Here is a 23,277-nt window from a genome sequence, read left to right as displayed (position 1 = left end):
TCAATTGGGTTGGGGTTGGAAAAAACAACAAACACACACACAAACCCGCAACCTAACCCTACACAAATTTGGGGCACCACCTAGTTTTGGATGCGAACTAGAACGCATAAAGAGAGAGAGAGAGAGAGAGAGAGAGAGAGAGAGACAGAGAGAGAGAGTGCTCGGGCTGCTTTGAAATGTATCGGCCGTGATCAAGCAAACACAATTATATATGTAAGAAAGAGAGAGAAGGGGGAGGGGATGCTTGTTGCATTAATACCTTCTTACAAATCTGTCACGACCAATCAATGTGAGATTAGTATTTGTTCAGCATAGCTTGAGTAAATTACACCACAACACATCACAAGAAAAGCCACCCCAATCATTGTCTTAAGGCCAGGGGAGTCCTCTCCACCCTGTTTCCCTCTTACAGTATGTGGAATTTATGGCTAAATTGATGAAAACACCCAGAGACAAGCTATCAAGAATTTAAAAAACACCAAGACGCTTACACATCATTGTTGTCCATTACTTCACATTGGAAGAGAGACAAAGTATCCAAGCTTAGTCCAAATCCACCCTCCTTGATTCAACAAATGTTGGGCTTACACTAGTAGGAGAAATGATAGATTTCCTACTCTCAATTGAATGATCACTCTCTCTTACAATGGCATAAAGTTCCCTTGCTAATCACCCCTAATACAACACATGCATATGCATAAGACAATGAGCTTCCACTCAAGAGCTCCTTCTAGAGAGGTTGAGCTTGGCTTCTCAAGCTATAGCATAGTGCTCTTGCTTATGGCTCCCTTTTTGTGCTAGCTACACCCTCTTTTTATAGCAAATTTTGAGGGCTAGGGTTACTCCTCTAACCATGGTTGGGTTAGATTTTCAACACTTATCTAATTTCTTTTGCTGGGAATTTTCAAGAAGTTGGTGGGGATAGATGAAGAAGAGAGAGAGGAGAGAAGTGGAGGTGATAGGACTTTTCATAGTAGGTTAGTGTTAGTAAATTAGTAGAGTTAGTATTTTTATTAATTTACAAATGGAATTGGATATTTACAATGGAAGTATCCATATAGGATACAAATAAGGAAGAAAAAACTCTTAATAGGTAAGAAAATATGGATTTCTTACAATGTTGATGCTCCAAGTGTCTTGAGTAGGGTCAATTTTGACGCTTGTTGACGGTCCACTAGCTTTGACGGTACGTTTTTTCTCCACTCTTGACCTTCCTTGAGAGCCAAGGTAAGTGAACATGAGTAATCAATCACCATGATGCTGTCTTTCAAGAGAAGAGGCTGAATTTTGTGGTTTTCTTGATAGATATGGGTAATATGGAAGAGGAAAAATGAGACTAGGTGGTCAATTTTGGAATCGAAGTGTGTGTAGGAGACATGAGTTCACCATGGTTTCTCTTATTCTTCAAGGTTGAGAAGAAGGTGAGTAGGGTGCAGAGAGGAGTGGTGAGAGAGGTGCAGAGAGCATGTGATCTTTAAAAATTCAGCAAAACCGACTGTTTTTTTACGCTGCACAAAGTCCTTGTGAGGTCCTTCTTTGGATGATTCTTTTGAATACTTCCAAGAGTGAGCCCCCCATAGTGCATGCATGCATGCCACATACCCTTGACCTTATTTGGTAGGTCTATAATTGAAGATATTATTGAGATCATGATATAAGTGAATAGTACAACTAAGCAAATCAAATATTGAGGGGTCTAAAAAAATATGTACATGTCAAATATAAATAATATGGTGGAAAAAATATAAAGGGGTCAAAATAAATCTCTCTCATTATAAGTCTACCATAAAATAAGAATATTTTGGTGGTCTAATTTATGAGCTGCAAACACTATAGGCCGGCATGAAGGGAGCAGGTGGTAACTCTGATTCTGAAGTTTTGGTGATTGATGCAAAGATCGTTGTTCTCTCAAGTGCATTGACCGCGCTTGGGGCTGATGCAAGCCACTCCCAGATTGGACCCGATGTTGATCGTATAGAGGTACACGTCAAGACTAATACATTGTGTATTAAAAGTAAACCTTGTATTTAGGTTTTACATTATGTCTAAGCACCATAGGTATTTTAAATGGTAGTGTAAGTACCATGTTGACAAGATCAAATCTCAATATTCACCACTTGACTGGGATTGTGTTTCACCTGGTACTTTCTGCAAGTGCCAATGGAGTCTTATTGGTACTTAACAAGGCACTGTAAGTAGATAGAACTATTTAAACTCCACCATTCAACAAGGGTTAAATATGCCATGGTAATTTATATAAGTACCAATGGATCCTTATAGATGTTTCACTCAAGCTTAGGGATGGTAGAAACGAGGTAGAACTGTCAAATTTCACCACGTGAATGCGATAATATACACCATGGTAATTTTTTTAGTACCCAATGAGACATTATTGGTGCTTTGTAGAGATTAGATGCGGTAGCAAATAGGTCATGCTCTGAAAATATACCATTTCACAATGATTGAATAGATCATGGTACTTTTTGTATGCACCAATGGAAGTTTATTGTCCACTGCTTCACAAAGATGAGGGATACTGGTCAAAATCCATATATGTGACTATAACTTAAGGTACTTTTTGGAGCTAATTAATACGGAAGATTTTTGTATGGTAGTTCAAATTGAAGGTGCAACCATGAGTACCACATAGGCACTTGTACATATTGTTGTATTACTCGGTAGAATTTACAGTACCTGTCATAGGTTTACTTAAGAAATCATATGCATTTATCTTTCAAAGTACATATTTCTTGGGCCCAAAGTACATATGCCTCTTTTTCAAAGTACCATGCATGTGTTTGTACATTGTGAAATTACATATGCCTTTTTTCAAAGTACCATCCATGTGTCTGTACATTGTGAAAGTACATATATGCCTTATTGCAAAGCACCATGCATGTGTTTGTACACTGTCAAAGTACCTATTCCTTTTTTGCAAGTTCCATGAGTTCCACATAGGTTCTTTGTACATAATGTTGTATTACTTGGTAGATTTTAAAGTACTTGTCATAGTTTTAATTGATAAATCATATGCATTTATCTTTCAAAGTACATATTTCTTGTTTCCAAAGTACCATGCATGTGGTTGTACATTGTGAAAGTACATATGCCGTTTTCCAAAGTACCATGCATGTTTTTGTACATTGTGAAAGTACATATGCCTTTTTTCCAAAGTACCATGCATGTGTTTGTACATTGTAAAAGTACATATTTACCTTTTTTGCAAAGCACCATGCATGCGTTTGTACATTGTGAAAGTACATATTACTTTTTTGCAAAGTACCTTCAATGGTGAGTTCTTTTGATTGGTACTCTGAGCCTATCCTTGGTACTGTCATAAGTCCCTACAGTGTATCCTTGCTACTTTTTTAACAATACTTGCAATTGGTGGTTTCAACATACCCTTGCTATCCCTTGGTACTATATGTATAAGTAATCATGATAGTTCATTTAATCTTGGGAAGATGGACTAATATTTACTTCCCCTTTGTGGTGCAGAAAGAACTGGTTGACCTGGTAGCATCAGAAGCTACATGTACTACTCAAGTCAAATTTTGTGAGATCTTGCTAGTGAAAGTGAAGAGAGGTGATTCAATGTTGCTATGTCCCACAGTTGGCGAGCATGGGAGTCAATTGTAGGACAAAGTGACTGTACGAGGAGCTTGTGCTGCATGTGTTTTAGGTTTTGTGGGTTACGACGTCGTGTGTGTGTATACACTAGCATGTGGTGATACATACCATGCTTTGTGTTTTGCTGGATGGGCTACGTCCGAGAAAGTATGTGCCAACCCCTCCTGTAAGTAGAGTGTTCCGGAATCGGCAAAGTCAATGCTTGTGCATAATGGTTGGTTTTTTATTCTCATGTGTACCTTGATTACTAGAGTTTGTTAAGAATGCTTTTAACTTATTTTGCACACTTTTGTGGTGCACTGGTAGGTTCCAATCATATGCCTTATGCAGCAACATTACCAGCTGAGGTGCCAATACGGAATGTTGATGCAACTCCCGACCCTCCCACTGTGGACATAGACATGCAGTGTGTTGATCAGTCAACTCCAGCTTGTATGGAAGGCTCATCCTTGGCAGGTGACAAAACTCTGGCTGGCAAGGAAGGCTCGCATGTGGCAGGTGACAAGACCCCAACTATTATGGTGGAGCCCTCTAAACAGACAGAAGCTGAACCAAAACAAAAGGTAACTGAAACAATGGAAAATGTTGATGTTACTTTGATGGATGCTGTAGCGCAAGAGGGAGTGGAAGCCGTGCATAAAATGATTCACGGTGATGCAAATCCAGATTCCCCTGTCTCCTTAGTGATATGGTGAAGATCTCAAAGAAGCGAAATAAACACGATGATGGTAAGTTGTTTTGGCCACAGGACTTGGATCCCTATAGGCATGGAATGATTTTTATTGTCCCCCCTTTATGGTGCAGCTGGAGAGTCCAAAAAGTTGCGAGCAGCAGAAATCACCCATTCACAGCAGGAATCTAACAAAGTAGAGGATGAGAGTGATGGTGAGACCTCCTTTACGCATGAATTGTTCAGGAAAAGCATCTTAGCACATAGAGGAAGTTTGTAGGTTCAAGCTCATTGATAGTGTCATTTCTATAACTTATGTTCATGCTCAACTGCATGTAAGTTGAGTGGGTCTTGGTTTTAGGTGGAGACGGAAAAACGACAAGCAAGGAAGTTCCGGAGTCACTGCCTCCCCCGAAGAAGTCCCCCATGAAAAGTACTCCCATCTGACATCCCAGTAATATTTCCCACCCCCCAAAGCCTCGTGTTTGCAAGAAACTGTGACAATTTTTCACTTAGTGTCTTCACTCTCTTGTAATGTCAAGAATCTTTGATTCTTGATTTTGGAATACAAATGAGAAATTTATGTTGGCCTCCATTTGTCTTTTCTGCTTTATTGCAACGGTCATGTTTGTACAATGTTCTAAAGGTGCTTAGTCTATTCCTTTTCAATTTGCAACCATGTCTTTTACAGAGATACCAAAAGAAAAGAGGACTCTCAAACTTCCCATCGAGGAAATAATAATCATCAGAGATCCACCGCCCTATGTTCCAAGAACAATCACATCGTTGCCATTCGATAACCGTACACAACCAGCATTAGTGTTTGATCTGGTGTTCTCTGCGCTTCATGGTTTAAATCTAACCCTCATGATCTGGAAACTACTGCATTTGAACTCATCCAAGAGGCGAGGGACAGGTTGATTGAGCCTTTTTCAAAAATTTTGCTACATGTATGATTTATGCATGCTCGCCGAGCGATAATTGTTGTAGTTTTCAGGTACCTCTTCGTTCCCAAGGATGCAAAACAGTTCTTAGCTTAGGCTGTGTGCTGGGCAAATATTTACATCTGGAGTTCGGCAATGCTGGAAAGAGTGGATAGAATAGTCTCAACAGGTTTTAAGGGGATTTGTGACTACTTCAGCGGATGGTCAGGACAACAACTATGTGATGTAGCCACATTCTACATGGCAGGTGAAAAACGAGTTTTTTTCAAAAATTTGAAAAATTTTCTGAAGGTGGTTCGATGATATGATGCGAGCAATGTGCTATTGATTGACAATGATTTCTATAAATTCCATTATAATCCTCCCGGTTCCTACATCATTGTACCTAGCCTAGAGGAGCGGTGTAGTGACTTCTTGTCCAGGGACATGAAGAAGGCTCTTGTGAAATGGCATGATTCTACAGATCGGTCAGCCAAAGTTGTCACCTTCAATAATGTGAAGCCTACATCGGAGGAAGACTATGTTAAAGCTGCACTTTGGCGTGGTGGAGAGATGACCAGTTATGAACAATACTTGAAAGGGCCACAATTGATGACAATGCTCTTTAAGCGCTAGTGTCTCTACATTGTTATGTAGTTGTGTATTTGTAAAGAACTTATGTAATTTTGTGAAGCCAAGTTTTGTAGCAACCCCTTGTATAAGCAGACTTGTCATTACAGCTACCTATTTGTAAGCTAACACTCTACACAAAGCCATGTATATGCCTACTTCCCATGAGGGATGTTTTTTCTGGAAACATTCAGAATGCCTCTTTACTGACTGCCTAGCATGTAACTAGTCGGCAACACGAAAATTGAATTTATAATTATTCCATTATGTCACCATTGTCATTTTTTGACTCAATCTATTTTGTGGGTAGTGTGTGCTTGGTTGTGGCTGTGGATGGTGTGTGAGAGAGGCAAATGAAGGCTTATACTACCATGCTATGTTTCAAGATTGGAGACCTCTTGTCATTACAATCATGCTATTTTAGCATTCTACCACTCGAAAGTAGCACTACAAGTACCAACCATGGTACTTGGTGTACCCTATGTGCAAACAGGTATTTTAAAAAGGGACTATGTAACCACCCACAATGGTACACTATCTTCAGACAAATACATGTGACAATGCTGGGAGACTACCAGCAATGGTACTTAGAGTACCAAATTTACAGATATGGTGCATTCATGATACTTAAGGTACCTAATTTGCACACTTCTACAATGAAGAACATGCACTTAGAACCTGTGATTGGTACTTTAAGACTACCTAGATACCCCCTATAAGTACCTGAACAAGCAATAAAGTTCTTAAAACTTGAACTATAGTTCTTAAAGTACCAAATTTAATGATATGTTGCAAAAAGATAAAAGTAAGAATGAGGAGGCTACATTTGTGATTATGTGTTTTTGGAGGACTCAAATACAATGAACAGTAATTGCAGCAAAACAACTGCTTATCAGGCTCCAATATAGAAAGGAAGTTATAAACTTGTGAGCTTTTGATTTTGAGCCTTATAATTCCTAGTTAGAGCTTTTGCATATTTCATCATATATAATGAGCTTTTCACCACTTAGTGTAAGCTATTTTTAAAAACACTAACCACAAAATATGGATATAATACCCAACATTAATGGCTCAAGATAGAAACATTGTTGCTAGTAAGCCCACAAATACAAAGAATCCTTCAATACATTTATTAAAATTATTTTAATTAGTAATAACATTAAAATATGCTTTATAAATGTGATCCGATAATTAGTAGAGACAAACTAAAATGCCAAAACACTTTGTAGTGAAATAAACCACCACTAAACCATGTGCCCAACACATGGATCTACTAATGTGGACACGGTACCTTAATTTAATACTTCATTTCTCCTAGAAAGATAGAGCTCAAAATAATCTTTCTTGTTAAATTTTCACAGGATACCATAATGGTTTTCACAAAAAAGTTACAACAAAATAGAATTTACAATGCAGTTTGGTAATTAGTAGGGGAATCCAAGTTGCCAAAATACTTTTCGATGGATAACTTTGAGCATCTGTTTGAGATCGCATAGTTATTCACTATCTTGAAACTGGACTTAGAAGACGAGGCTGAGCAAGTATGAAGGCTAAATCTTGCTTAGAGAGCAGTGGTTGATGCATTGCCATGTGTTGAGTGTGCTCCAAACCCAGGACGTATATATAAACATAGTAAATATGCTTACAGGCTAGAACTGCCGTCTTATCTTTCTCCCTCTTTTAAAAATCTAAACAAGTGCATGTAGGATCTTCTCGTATATGGACATCATAGCATTCACCAGTAAGAAGACGAAAAACCACATGATTGTGTGCCACCATTTCTTTTTCCTCTATCAATGTTGCACTTAGACTCTCAGTTACTGTAGCTAAGCGCTTTTCAGCTTCTTTTGAGATTCCATGCCTCCATTTTTTACTCCTCTTACATGATGAAGGAGTGGTTATACATTCACCCTCTCTTGGCACTATTACACACCGTAGTTGAAAACCTGCCTTTGAAAGGCCTGCATACTCCTCCTTTGAAATCATGGTACCAAGTTGAATTGGCCATGTTGTAGGTGTATCTAGCTTGTGATTGACTTGTTTGTCAACATTCCAAGTGTGTTGAACATTGTGGTTACAAAACCACATCCATTGAGCAAATGTTTTTCCATCGTATGTGCGCTCTGACCAAAATGATGGTGTGACCAACCCAGGACTTCGACTCTCAATTACATTCATACATTTTTTTCCTTTTTCTCTTCCAAGAATTTTCTACGACAATGAATTGGCATGCGCCTAAGGGCCCACATTGACCTGTGTATATCCTGTTCCAAAATTTGAGTTGCACTGTCCACACCACCACCATCACCATCTTTATTACCAATGCTATGATATTTTGTACTTTCATTGTAAGTTGTTCCTTCTTCTTCGATAAAAGTTTCCTGCAATCTAGCTGAGTTATCCACAGTCACATTGTTCATATTTGTGAAGTTAATTTTTCGTGGTCGTCCGCGTTGGCAGCGATCTCGTGACTCCATGATATACCTTGGTCTGTGTGAGTTATTGCCAAGGTTTGACCTCTTCTTTCTTTGCACCGATTCTTTGTCACCGTGTAAAATTGCATCTTGGAAGTTAGTTTCGTTATCATTCATTCTATGCAGCACATGAGTCACCGTAGCCGGGGTTGGAGTCAACCTTTATTGTGCTCTATTCAAGAGAGATTGTATGTCTGGTCTGGTACCTATGTATCGTCCAGTCAAGTATCCCAACTGCTTTGCACATTGAAGATAGGAGTTGATGACATCTATAACACAAGCATCATACAATGTGATCTTTTTTTTTCCTCCCTCTCCAGAAAGCCAACTTGCATGTATACTCTCTGATAAGTTTGTAGTAGGGATAGCAGCACGATCCCATGGGCTCAACTCATCCTAAAAGATTAGAAACATTAGTTCACAACATTAGTTCACAACATTAGCTCACAATATTTACTACATAATTGTGAGATTTATACCAAAAAAAAAACTCACATTTATGGAAATGTCCCCCCCAATGTGAGATTCTATCTTCACACCAGGAGAACCAATTTTTCAAAGGCACCATATTCTCTATTGGAACACCATTCTCATACCACCATCTCTTTATTGACCTAGCTTGCATTTGTGCTTCCAACAAAGTGTTACTTGTTCGCCATTTTTCACACAAAGAAATATGCTCCATTTGTTTTTCATTTGGAATGAGTGCCCTTGTTTTCTTTTGGAGACTTTGCTCCCGATGGAACAAGCATGATCTTTCACGACCGTCCATTACATTGTCTGCTCCTCCATTGTAGACTGCTCGAATAGCATTCCAATTGGCACCTGCCTAATCTATCATAAACCCAGTGAAATTTGCAATTGAATATCCATTCTCAACCATAACAGAATTGAGACTTTTCCAAAATAATATTTGTGACTGTGTATCTTCCTCCTTGGTCTCACATATTGCAATAACCATCAAGATCTTCATGCTGAGGAAAAAAGTATGCATGGTAAGACGTATTAGTCAATGATTAGATTATCACTTTTATATACATCTAGAAATTTATCACCTTGGGTCATAAACTGAGCATGACATGGTTGACCATCCTTCAACACGATGCATATAGTCAAAATGGACCCAATCATTATGCAGATCTCCTTGACCAGGACGATCCATGCGTCTTATTAAATAAACTCCTGAACCAGGACCTTTGGTGGACATCTTAAAAACAAAACATTTATCATGAAGTCCTCCTTGGCCAGGAAAACGACTCCCATGAAAAAATGGGAACAAACATTTTTTCTTTAGTAAGAGAATATTGTCAAATCCATCTCCCACTACCACTGACCCTTGTTGTTTTTCTGAAGCAATGATACTCTTTAATCTGTTATACATTAGAAAAAAAAAATTAAGTACTATACTGATAAATATTAACAAAAATAATGTATCCTTACCTTTGGTTTTGCACAAGTGGCATCATCTCTTCTAGAAAGTTTTGAAGTTCTTCATCTCCCATAGAATGTCCCTTGTCAAGAATGAGTGAATCCATCAGAACTTGACGAGCCACAAGCATTTGAATTTTTTGAGGACCACTAGATCTATCAATTTTCAACACTGTTTGGACTAATCCTTGGATTTTTTCTATGGCAGCACGAGATGTACCTTTCTGCATATCATGCTCATGGTGGCCTACTTGCACTACCAATCTTGACATGTTGCAATCCCCTGGAAAAACGTAGTAAATTATACATGGACATATAGCTTGACAAGTGACAACCTTGCTGCAATAATGACATGTAATCTTTGTCCTGTCTTCCTGAGCAAGGTAACCTTTTCCTATTGGTTTATCTAAATATGCATTATTGAATTATTTATTGTTTAAATAGTACTGACAAACATTTCTATGACATTCCAAGGAGCCCAAACAATAACTCATCCGAACTGGACACCCAATGGACATGTTGGTTGTTTGGGGGCGCGTCCATGTATGTCCATCAAATTTCTGCTCCATGCCACTCATTGACTTACATTTCCCAAAAGTTGATGGAAGTTCAAACACAAGATTCCCGTTGTATTCTCTAGGTAGTTCTTCCACTTTCACAGGCCCATGAGATTGTTTCGTTAGGTCTTTCAATCGGTGAGATGTTGAAAAGGATAATATCCAATCCACCACACTTTTTACCTTTTTTGACAGTTTCTCATCACCGCTGCTGCTATCAAGGACAATATAATTCTCCTGCTGTTTTTGCAAATTTGTGTGCAAGTCTCCTTGGGTTGGTAGCTTGATAGCTTCAGCATAGAGAGTGCTTGTATTCAGTAAGTTTGTATCCTCTGAGTCTTCCACTTCATTGGTTTCCTTCTCTGTATGCACCATAGAATATCTTTTTGATAAAGAAGTATCAAGAATTAAATGTTGATGGCCCTCCATATCAAAGTGAGATGGTGTTTCAACAAGGGTGACTTCAGATCCAAACCGTATTAGTGCATTCAATGTTTGAAATTGTTTGTGAGGTGGTAGTAAACTTTGCAAGAAATATGCACTAATGAGGAGCTTTCCATCTCTAAGTTGAACCTCTTGTTCAAGTTCTTGATTACCTATTTTCTAGGTGATGATGGATGCTCTTTCATCCATGCTAACAAGGTGGAGAAGACAGAGAGAAATAAGCAGTTAGTAAGGAGGTCAATATATGGAGAGGGACGTGGACGAATGGTTTTTAAGTAAGCTCCTTTTATATGTGGGTGGTTACAGAGCTCACCTCCTTATGAGTGGTGTATAAAGAAACCACAATTTTTTATAATATTTGGCACAAATCTCAAGTTTTTTAGTTAATGAGTTCATCTTCTTATGAGTAGGCAGTGTTCGGGAAAAGTGTGCCTCATATTAGCCTTGAGCGGGTTGCAAAATCAAAGTAGCCGGTTGAGGGGAGTGCAAGAAGGAGAAAATTCCGCTTGAAATACATGGAAAATAGTGTAATATTATTGGTTCAGATTACATGGAAAATAATGTAATATTACTGGCTAGTGATGTAATATTACCGGTTCAGATTTTTGTATGTTTGTGAAAATGATTTTTCCCGAACACTGTGAGTAGGTGAAAAGACATTGTATTTTAAGCGTATGAAATTGTAAAAATCTCCCTTGGATTTTGAACGCCGAAAATTTTAGATTTTAAAATGTCGATGATTTGCCCATGGATTTTGAACACCGAAAATGTAGATTTTCACCGATTAGGTGCAGTGTTCGGGAAAAGTGTGCCTCAGCTTAGCCTTGAGGGGAGTGCAAGAAGGAGAAAGTTCCACTTGAAATACATGGAAAATAGTGTAATTTTGCAAAAACATTGGCTAGTAATGTAAAATTACCGGTTCATATTGGGATTTTTGTATGTTTGTATGTTTGTATGTTTCTAGCCCGGATAATTGATGTAATTTTTACCTAGGGCAACTTTTGTTTGCCCTGCTTTGCTTGGCTCTCCTACTCGGTGGACTTGCTGCATCTCCTGCGTGAAGCCGTGAAGCAAGGTACACTCTCCTCCTCTCCCCCGCACCCATGCTCCCACAGCTCGGTAATCGTCAGCGTGCGCGCTGACGGTTATCGAGCTGTGGGAGCATGGGTGCGGGGGAGGAGGAGGAAAACCAAATTAATGCAAACTATTCTGCGTGAGCTACCCGATCGTAAGCGCGCGTGCTGATGGGTTGAGGAGCTTCAGTTTTTTATTCTTCTGAGTTATGGTGTCAATTTTTTATGCAGCGGGCAGATTTACGCTCAGCACAGGAGGCATTTGACAAGCATTTGACATGCATGCATATCCTGCACGCTCGGCAACAGGCTCCTACTCGTGATTGAGCAGGGCCGCGGGGTTCATCTACGGCAGACATGGGCTGTTAACGCCCCCGTTCGACCTAGTGGCGAGGCAGCAAGTTCGAGCTCATGAGTGAGCAAGGCCGCAGGGCCGCGGGGCTCATCAGGGGGAGACTAGGGAACAGCATGGACAACGCGCAAGATGCTCAGTACCTGGAGGTGCAGGGTTAGACTAAGGTAGTCATAATGTGGGCTCTCTCTCTTTAACAAATTTGCAGCAGCTCCATGGGGATGGGGGTGAAGCTCGTGATGGCCATGACGCATGGAAGGAGGGGGGAGAAGGGACTGGTTAAGGAGGGGGTTATTGGGGGGTAGGTTAAAATAGAGAAGGTTATGGGGAGGAGGGTGATGATCATGACGATGATTCTGCAGAAGGCTCAAGGGAGGAGGGGGCCTTGTATTAAGGGCATGATCACCAAAAGGAGATAAGGGAGAAGGGTGGTGATCAAGGTGGGGATGAGAAAGAAAGCTAGTAGAAGAGGAAGAGGTTATCAAATCTGATGGACCCCCTACTCTTTGCCTGCTTGTAATCCTCTTGTTTTTCCTGCATCCCCCACCGACCGTCACATTCCTCAACGCGCCCCCCTTTGTCCAATATCTCCGACAGCTCTTGCAGAAGTACCGCCGCTGCAACAAGCTGTAATTATTGTAGTAGCAGAACTTCGTGTTTGCGGAGTCGCACCTCGGACACCTGAATGCAAGGGGTTGATTGTTATTGGGATTAGTATTGGTGCTGTTTGTATTGGTATTGCTGTTGTTATTGTTGTTGTTGTTGGAAGGATTGTTGATTAAGCTAGTGTTGTTTGTGTTATCTGTGTTCATATTATTCTGAGGTCTGATGAATCTTGGGCTTCCTCCTAGTTTCTTTACATCCTGTTCATTTGCACCTAAGATTCCTGCCTTCATCAACTCCCTATCTTGCATGGCAACCTGCAAATCACTTTACCATGAACCCTCTCATTAAAATAAGCATCTGAGCATCCAAACCTAGTAAGGCTAGTGTTATCACAGTTATGACATTAGCAGTTTGAAGGCTTGTTTTCTTGATTATTTCTTTCTCCTTCTTCGTTGTTGTTCATGTACGACGTGGTTGGTTTTTTGTGTAATAACATTAGCAATTTGGACTTGATTCATAGCCGGAGCATCCTCACTTGCGGTTGCAGCTAGAGGATACAACATTGAGCAATGTAGAGGACAAATCCGACAAGCGGGTAGCAAATTTGGTACACTCTATCAAGTTCACACAAATTTAAGCCGGAGCTTTTCAAATGCAATGGAAGTTCACTTAAATGAATGTTATTATGGTGTTTGGCATGAAATGTAGCGGCATTAACAAGTGGTGCAAATTGTAGCCATTGTTTGAATGATGATGATGTAAGATGCTTTATCAAATCTTTATTGATGTAGACATTTATGGCTCCCAAAAGACGAGGCAGCAAGTCAATCAAGAGAACGTTTGATTCTCCATGCATGACCTTGAGATCTCGTCCTTCCAAGAGAAGGCATCCAATCGATCAAGAGGCATCTTCTCATGCAGTTGCTACTCGTAGTCCTCGTTTCAAGCGAGGGGGAAAGAGACGTAGAAAATGCATCTTTGTTGATGATGAAGCTTCCGTGGAGGAAGGTTCTAACCATTTGGAGAGTGGGGATGATGTAAAAGGAGATGAGTCTCGAGAGCCAACAGTGGAGGTTGAAACAGGTGAGGATGTTGAAGATGAAGATTTAACAAAGTCTGATGGGATAGGTGAGCATGATGTGGCCCAACATTCTCGACACTTGGGAAAAAAAATCCCGTTGGGGATTATGAAGGATGTGTTAAGTCAATTTTACTTAAAACGAAGAAGCAATCCTCCACTTATACCTTTATGTCGTTTGGTTGCTCATGAAGCTGTTCGAGTGGCTACAGATTCTGCATCTTGGTTGATTCCTAGTTTTAACAATGTTGCTTACTTGGATACAATGGGATCTTTTTTGGTGTCGGCGATGAAAGATTCCTGCGGCTCTTACATGCTTGTCACTCCTCTTGTGGAAGGTAGTTGGGATCCTATTTGGCAAGCTAAGAGTGTTTCATTTGATAATCAGCTCAATAAGGAGTGGCAAGACCTTCGAGGGCGTTTGTTTTTGGTATGGGATGGAAACCATCGGCTGAACACATGGATGTGACGCATAAAAGAAGGTAAGAATTAACATGGATGCACTAATTGTTTGTTAGATTTACCTGTACCTTCTTTTTTGGCTAATTTGGTGTTCTTTTGTCAAGTATGGCATGATAATGAGGAATATCATGTGAGTGTGAGATGCCAATTTTTGGAAGTAGAAAAAAAAGAGGCCGAATTATTACTTGCTCTTGACACCACTAATGTGTAAGTTATAAATTTGTGGTCTTTTTGTATTTCTAAATTAATCTCGTTTTAAACTATTATTTTTCATTTGTTTATATATTTATTGTAGCATTTCACGATCAATAGTGAAACCAAATCTTGGGCATGAGATATACATGTTCCAAAAATTTGGTATCGCCAATAGAGAGAGCATTCTTGCACGTCTCACTCAAGAGGACAGAAAATGGGCTGAGATAGAGATGGCAGTTGAGAGTAGATTATATCAAAGAGTTCCTCCTTGGTATAATTCTCCTTGTGTGTTGATTTCTCAACTAGTTTGGAAGGTGAATTGTTGAATTGAGTATTAACTATATACATTTTTTAAGATTGTTTACGATTCATTCATTGAATGTAGTTGTGGTTATGTAGGATGATTTTAATGCATTTATTTCAAAGGAAACTGCAAAATTGAAAGCTCTTGGATTAGATAAGGTGGAGTTTGAAAGGCGATTGCAAAAGGCAATTAAACAAGAAGAAGCTCGATTGAAGGATAGAGGTTATAAGTTTTTGACAATTGCCAATCCACTTCATGGAGAGGAATTTTTTGAGTTTCTCTTTGATGTGAAGTGGGATGATCCATCCATGGTAAAAATTACACGAGACAAGTTAAATAATTTGTGCTCCTCAAAACTACCTTCTGAAAGGTATCACACTTTTCAATACTTTTTTACTAGTTTCTTGTTTATGTTTTTAAATTCTAATAAAAATAGTGACATTAAAAGAGAGTTAAATTTCTCAAAGCGAACAATTTCTATATGAATGGTATATGAATATACTTATATAAGATGGTGTTTAAGTTTTTGATATATTTTGGTCTTTAATGAAGGAAAAAATATATATTGGAGGTGATGAGTCTTACAAAGTCCAAAGATCCAGTCTTTTCCCACTTTGGTGATGTGAAGCACTTTAGGGCTTACATTAGAAAAGAATTTTATTGGGCTCACATCCATGATGAAGCTTTGTTGATAATAAGAAGGTTGGAGTTTGAAGAGTTCAAATTGCCAGATGGATTTGAAGCTTTTTTCAAGGTTGTTTTCTAAACTGGTCACTTTTTTCTAATAACTATGGATTTTATTGCAGTGTTTTATGATTTGAATGACTACCATAGGTGCAATTAATATATCATGGCTTGCAAGATTTTCCTCAACTTTTAGGAGATATTAAAAGTGCAGGGGACTCTTCCAAAATGCCTGAGCTACAAGAGTCTTGTAAAAGGATTTTATATAGGTGAAATTTCATGAACCAACAATGTCTTTGGCTCTTATTGAACAAGAGATTAAATGTTGTGAATGTGTTTTAACACTAGAATGGTAACCTAACAGGACATAAAAGTGTTCTTTCAAGGTTTTGGGAAAAATTTCCAAAACCATAGTAGATCCACTCATTTTGAAAAATCCTTTCATGATCATATAGTTCAATAACTACTACATATGGGAAAAATGAGAAACCTATAATTTTTCTCATCCGTTGGCCACTACAAGCCTCCAAAGTTGATGGACCAGTGCATTTTGCCCAAAACAGCAATTTCTTACGGTTGATTGCATATAAATAAGAGTGGGGATTTTTGTAGGACATGAGATAAAATTCCCTGTTAACTTCAATGGGTTGGTGACCAAAACATATTGTTGCTTTTACCTCACTAATTTTTTCTTGGGCAAAAAAAATAGGTACAAAAAAGTTGCATTTTTGCCATTCTGCGGACCTATCATCAAAGTTTCTATAGTCATGCTCAATACAGATACTATATACATGTTTTCTTAGTTCCCTTTGGGCCTCTCGATTCAAAAGGAGCCATGGAGCATGTCAAAAGGATAATGGATCTCTTACAATTGGAACCTTGGGGGCAATGATAAAGTGCTAAATACAACAAACATGAAAAAACTGGGTTAAACATTATGACCTCTAGAAACACACAGAAACTACTCAATATCTAGCCAAGTTTGTAGTCTATGATTAGATATGGTCACTACCTACAAAATACACACAATTGGCCTAAGAAACTAGCAATATTGAGAAAGTTATACTTGCTACTCTAAAATGTATCGTATTCTTCCGCAATCAAAAAACTCAACCATCATCATATACTATGCTATATAGCATATTAGGTCCCCCAAAACTCAAGGAAGATTAGCTTTATGCTATACATTACTCTTACACAATCAAAATTGAATTTGGATATCAAGAAAGCCACCAAAAAAATCATAAAAGTGCTAATTTTGGCCAAAAAACAGGATTATGCAATTCTTGTAAATTGGTCTTAGCTTTCAATTTTAACACTTAGCTCTCCCTACAAGCATCAAAACATGTTGAGAACTATGAAGGCCTAACCTCTAGCCATCTAAACCTCACAAACATGAAGTTTAGAGTGGTGTAGTTGCCAAAAGTTTTTTTTTTTTAAATCCAAAAACAGGACCCGTTTTTTCACACAGTTTAGGTTCAAAAATGTTGTGCAAAAGTAAGGTTAATGGTGAGATCGATACTAAAAAAAAAATGCTAAGTTTTTTTCAGCTCATAAGGCAACTTTGTGGATATATAGCACCTAGAAATTCATTTTCATACTCTTCAAATAATTCAAGCAAAATGGTCACTTAACAGGACACAAAAGTGTCCAAGGACATAAAAGTGTCCTGTTACCATTCTAGTGTTAAACGGTACACTTGCTACTATGCCTATGGTTACTGAAGATTGGTCAAAGCTAGAGGATGAAAATACTATGTATCCCGGTTCTATGGTAGAGAAGAGTATTTCTATGTGGGAGTGTAGAATTTGCCCATGGTGGTTGGACTACCCTTTGGGGGTGATCCCAAAGCAAGAACTAGACTTACATGCAAGTAAGTGTAACACTTTTTCTTTTTACATCAAGTTAATTCTCATATTATTACATTCTTATATTATAACATATTCAATTTTCCTAATATCATTCAAGTCCACCATTCTTGAACTCGTTAGCATTTGATCTCTCTCTCTCTCTCTCTCTCTCTCTCTCTCTCTCTCTCTCTCTCTCTCTCTCTCATGCATGAAAAAATGCACAAGAAAGCATGTTCTAGTTTTTTATAAATGACTTGAGTTTGTAAATGCTAAATTAATTTTCATTATATCATTAAAATTTTCTTGTGGTAGAGTTTTTGGAAGAGAATAAAGACAAAGATAAAAACCAATCTACTTCTTTAGAGCACTTAGAAGACATGGATCACAATCATGACTTGGCCATGGATGGGGGCTCACAAAGAACACAAGAAAGAAATCACTCACTACCTCTTCAAAGAGAGCACCATAATCATGCGAGTGGCTCAAACATGGGTGACCACAACAAAACAACCTATCCATTAGGAGGGATAAAGATTAACATGCCTACAGAAAGCAGTGAAAAAAGCGTTTCAATAGTGGTTGAGTCATTCATGGAGCGACCAACTTCATCAAGGCGACCAACCTCATGGAATACCGGTAAGTTTCTACTTGTTAAATATTTATTTTTTGATAGTGCAAAAAAATTATATACTACTTGTAATTAAGATATTTTTTAATGAAAAACTGTAGGCTTTCAATTTTTGACTGTGGTAGATGCTCTTCCAGTTGATATGGCTAATGTTGATGATTTTGCCATTCAAAGGTAAAAGAAAGGTTTTGTGGCTTGTGTTATCAACATCAATAGAATGTTCAAGGTGGATGGTGTACTAAGCAACAAACGTTTTTTGTGTAGAATTAGAAAAATTTTGAGCACTCAAAGTCTTGGCTTGTATCACCATTGTGGAGCACCTTGTCGTGAGGTGTTTCGTCTTATCTTTGCGGATTTCCCTACTTCTTTGTTGGTGGATGGTTTAGGCCCAATTCGAGCAGGTTACTCAAAGTTTTTGTTTATGCCTTTTTTTTAATCCATGTCACTTGAAAAACTCATTCTAAACATCTTTTCAAAGGTGGATTAAGCAAAAAAATTCCACAATGGAATATATTTTTGCCTTCTCTAGTGCAAGGTGTGATGGATGTAGCAGAATCTTTCTTGGCAAATGAAGGCTTTTTCATGACTCTATGTCTTTCACAACATATTGGAGAGATTATTACCCATGCTATAAAGGCTAGGTTACGACTTCATCGCACATGGACTCTCATGTGTTATGGGGGATATAGACTCCCAGATACCCTAGAGGAGGTGAATCAAAATACCATGTTGTTGTGAAAGATTGCATTATTAACTTGATTTTGATTCAAGTGTGTACAATGTATGCTTATATGTAGGTAATTGATCTCATGGTGGGAGTTTTTTGTCGAGCGGATGTTGCTATACCCACATACAATAGGGAGGCAGGAGAGAAAGTCTCTCCTCGCATGTTTCCTGCATCACGAAGATTTTTAGTGAAGGAGCATCAGGAACGCACCATTGTTCTTGATATACCTAGCAGAGGTGGAGCAGAGAGGTCACCCAACTTCTACAGGTGAGAAGATAATCATTTTAATGTAAATTGAGCTTTAATTTATAGTTGAAAAATGACTTACATATTTTAAATTTTCATGTGTAGATGGCTCCTGGCAACCTTCACGGATGACTCAGATTATGTACTAGATGTGTTTTCAGGATGTGGAGGTCTTGGCAAGGCATGTGGTGAGGTTTATCGATATTGTTTGTGCTTGGAGGGGGATGACATAGTCTATGAGGAGTGTCTCAAAAAGGTGGTTTGTGGTCCATATGTGGAAAAGAGAGTTTAGTATCACATCCATAGTTTTTTGAAACAATTATTGAACACACTCTCTATTTTTTGTTTCAAGAATGTTGACATAGGACATCTAGGGTTTTATTGTGCATGTTCTTGAAGTGATTTTAATTGCATTTCTTTTGTGAACTATCTACTCTTTCTAACATCCATATCAAAAACTAATGCAGACACCTTGTTAAGATTTGTTTTGAATACAGATTTCTTTGAATGCTCTCTCTCTCTCTCTCTCTCTCTCTCTCCCTCTCTCTCTCTCTCTCTCTCTCTAGACTAGCATATTTAAAGAGAGTAAGTTTGAGGCGTTTAATTATTCAATGTGAGGTGATGTTGTCCTATTCAATATTTCTAGGTGAATTGCAAGAATGTAAAAGATGTTGAAACAAAATGGAAAAATGCTTTAAATAAAGCAAAAAGCTCAAAATAGTTTTACATTTCATGAAAAAGCTCGAAATGGAAAGCTCGCAAAAAAAGCACCCATATAGAAATACCTACGAGACCATTGGCATGCTATTTAACACATTTTCATAAACTTCTGCAGATAATCTGAACTTATGTGGCTCACCATGTAAGGGTTCCAAGGGTATCTTGATGGATCGAACCAAGTGCGATGCCAACAACACTTTTGGCTATTCAAGAGGGATGTAATAAACATCCTCGGTACCATCAACTAGCTCATCGTAGTATCCCTCAACCAGATATGAATTTGGAAAAATGCAATCGTCCTAAGAATCTCTTAGCGCTCGTGCTGTTTTTTATTTCTCCTTTGAGCACCTCAAGAGGTAGAAGTTTGCTCCATCTTCATGCGCATTCATGGCAAAGTTGTCACCTACACGCAGAGCGTCACTGATTACATCGTGATGTCCACCATACATAGGCAAATCTGATCCTTCGTCATCACTTGCTTGATCGCTTTCTCCATCACTGCCATCCAAGGGTTCAATGCTGATGTACTTCCAGTACTCGATATGTGCGTTGTTAACGCATCACCTCTAGCGTTGTGACATACAAGGGTAACAAAAACATGAGAGAGCTTTGTAGTGCAGTGCACACTTGTCATTCCTAGAGTGTCCATTCACACAATGCAATGAGCGTGACCCTTCCACTCGCTTGCAATTCCATTTCCTCTCCCTAGGTACATCAGCCGCTTCGACATCTTTAAAAATTTGAGTCACCTCTGACTGGGTGTTTTCATCATGAAATTTATGTTTCAAGAAATTGATCACATCCTTGGCACACTCCATATGCCAAGCGTCAGGTTTCAATTGATCATGTGTCAGAGCTCTTTTGACGATAGCACCAGCCCCATCACACTCTCCTTAGCCATGGCCCAATGCAAAGAAACTCCATAGCATCTCAATGCCAGTCAAAGAGTAGTACCTAGATCAATCACACGCCTCAAAGACTAGGCAATAACACAAAACTCACACACTTGTTTAAGAGTCAAAGGAAGCTAGAATACCTTGACACAAAGAAAAATGGTCTAAATGCCTTGAATTGAGCAGCACATCCGTCTGACCAAACCCAGTGCCGCTTCAAGAGTTTGAAACCTTGCTCCTATAGCCACACACTGTGAACTTGCATACAATGCTGTACAAACAATGTGTCATGCTCTTTGTCATTAGATATGTAGAAATGTATATATTTTAAGACCCTGTCAACCTCGTCCCGAACATAAGTGATGTGTACCAAGATGGTGACTTGTGAAGAGTACCAATGCATTGATTGGATTTCATTTTTCTCCTTGAAAGAGTAATTTTCAGCAAAGTCTATAACAGAGACTACCACATCTCTAGGAAACCTTTGAATGCAGTCTTTGAATTGTTGAGATTGCCACCTGGCAATAAAATTGTGTTTGATGTAGATGGTTAGATGATTTTCAAGGAAGGATTTAAAGTCCTTGCATTCCATCTCCTTGACCAATAGATCCTTGTGTTTCTGGCCTTCTTGATGGGATGAAGCAACGTCTTCAAACACATTTACTGAAATCTAGAATGCATTTTCAGATTTTTCTCTTGGACAGAGCACTAACCGCTTTGATCCACATTGATCACATTCTCCCTTCAAGCAAGACAGTTTATGAAACGTAGACTCATCTGGCTTTGGACATAATACCATCTCAGCCAAGCTGTTGATGCTACTGTGCGTGTACGCAGTAGCTCCACACTTTCCTAGGACCTCTTTTGTGAAGCATATATCACAACTGCAGCCACACCCTTCATTGTGCACTCCTGTCTTGTTTTGTCTCATGTGGTTGAATGCTTCCTTGATGTATATCATCTGTATGTGAGTAATACAGCAGCAAGTGTACCTATCCTTCAACTTGCCAACAAACCAAGGCTTCAATCCTTCAAAACACCTAAGAGAGATCTTGATGTGTGAATACTGCATTTGGAATCTCCTATAGAGCTCCACCTTTCCAATGAAAAGTCAATCTCATCAAAACCTGTAGTCAAAACAAGGTCAAAGTCATTGTAACTTGAATTTGCTACCTAACATGGTACTTTCCTAGACCTTTCATTAGGTACTAAATTACCTTAGACACTATAAATGGTACTTTAAGAAGTATCAATTTCTGCAAAGTACCTAAGCCTCTGCCAAATCACCTTTTCAAGCTAATGTACACCTACAAAGTAGCATATAGAGAATTTGGTAGTATTGAAGAGTCTATGCAACTTGCCCCAAAGAACCTTTGATTTCTTTTATGTAGACTTGAGGTACATGACCCCCCTCATGAATGCTAGTCTTTCAGAAGTACCAAAAGATTACCTTTTGGAGCCTACACACCTCTTGGGCTTGATAGAGACAACATCATACTTGATGTAATACTACCTATATGTAGTTACTACCTATGTATGCATGGTACCTATACTATTGCATACAAGAGAAAAAAATAATTCAAGCATTTTTAGAGCATACCTCTGACTCGTCAAGCAAAGGTATTGGATGCTTAATGTAAGATTTTCGTCTGAGACATTTTCGGCACACATGCTTTTTGTTGGCGACACTCGCGTCTCCGTTTTCCAAAAAGAAAAAACATTGTCTCTTATCTCTTGTGTGATGCAATGGATTTGAGGCTATTGGCGTCGGCATAATGGAAATGCTCCCTCCTCAGCCTGTTTTAATCGTTCATTAGCTGCTGCAAAATTTTGTCGATGCAGCCCTGTGAACCTCGCCATCTCCGAATTGCTTATAGACCTTGATGGATCCCCTTCGCTATTCACCAACATCATGCATAAATCCCTTTTAAGTTTCAGCTCCTGTTTAGACAATGATGCTTTGACTTTGGTGACTATACCCTGTATGTTGGAGAGTATAGATTCTCTACTCCATGGTGTAACCGTCGAAAAGCTGGCTTCTCTAAAAGCAATTGAAAGGTCGCTTTCTTAGCTTCACAATTCATGCCTTTTGTAGCTTCTTGCCAGCAAAGCACCATTGTTGTGCAAAATGTACTCATATCTTCCGGCGTTGACAAGCACGATGCATCACGTTCTCTTTTCCTTTGACGGCTCTCTCATTTTGTCATGGCTCAATACTGTTGCATCCTGCATGTGGCTTTTTGACGAATTGAAGTTGAGTACTCGGTGCGGCCATGAGGGGGCGACCCATCATGTATTGGATTGTCTTCTACATGATCTTCAGATGAGTGAGACCACTCCATTGGATTTAAAGCTTGCTCATTGCAACCAAACTCATTGTCTGCAATCATGGGATTCCATCCAATGTGATCCACATTTGGATGTTGTTGGTGTCCAATTGCTTCCTCCATAGATGTGGGATGCATTGCAAGTTGCAAATTGTGTAGATAATGATTCTAGTGCACACTCCCCTCTTCCAAACTGTTCACACCTACACATGGGCTGGTGCTGAATTCCTTCTCCCAACCTATCGGTGCGTGTATTCGTGTGGGTTTTCCAGTGCCTCCGGTACAACATCCCCTCCTCTTCCAAGCTATTCTCACTCTCACAAACATGTTGGTGCTGAATTTCCTCTCCCAACCTGCTGATGCATCTATTCATGGG

At 38.9% G+C, this 23,277-nt stretch overlaps 1 protein-coding gene and 1 pseudogene across 1 annotated transcript; both read right to left on the bottom strand.

Moving 5' to 3' along the window:
- Window positions 1–2,734: 2,734 nt before the first annotated feature.
- On the bottom strand, window positions 2,735–21,535 carry LOC147434177 (uncharacterized; annotated as a pseudogene).
- LOC147434178 (uncharacterized) lies at window positions 12,286–13,008 on the bottom strand. Its single transcript, XM_086490646.1, has one exon. It carries the CDS (start codon window positions 12,991–12,993, stop codon window positions 12,286–12,288), a length of 708 nt encoding a protein of 235 aa, XP_086346772.1. The 5' UTR covers window positions 12,994–13,008.
- Window positions 21,536–23,277: the final 1,742 nt, after the last annotated feature.

Source organism: Adiantum capillus-veneris, chromosome 19 (assembly GCF_014529385.1).
Source record: "Adiantum capillus-veneris isolate H3 chromosome 19, ASM1452938v2, whole genome shotgun sequence".
NCBI lineage: Eukaryota > Viridiplantae > Streptophyta > Polypodiopsida > Polypodiales > Pteridaceae > Adiantum > Adiantum capillus-veneris.
This window is presented reverse-complemented; position numbering and strand designations above follow the sequence as displayed.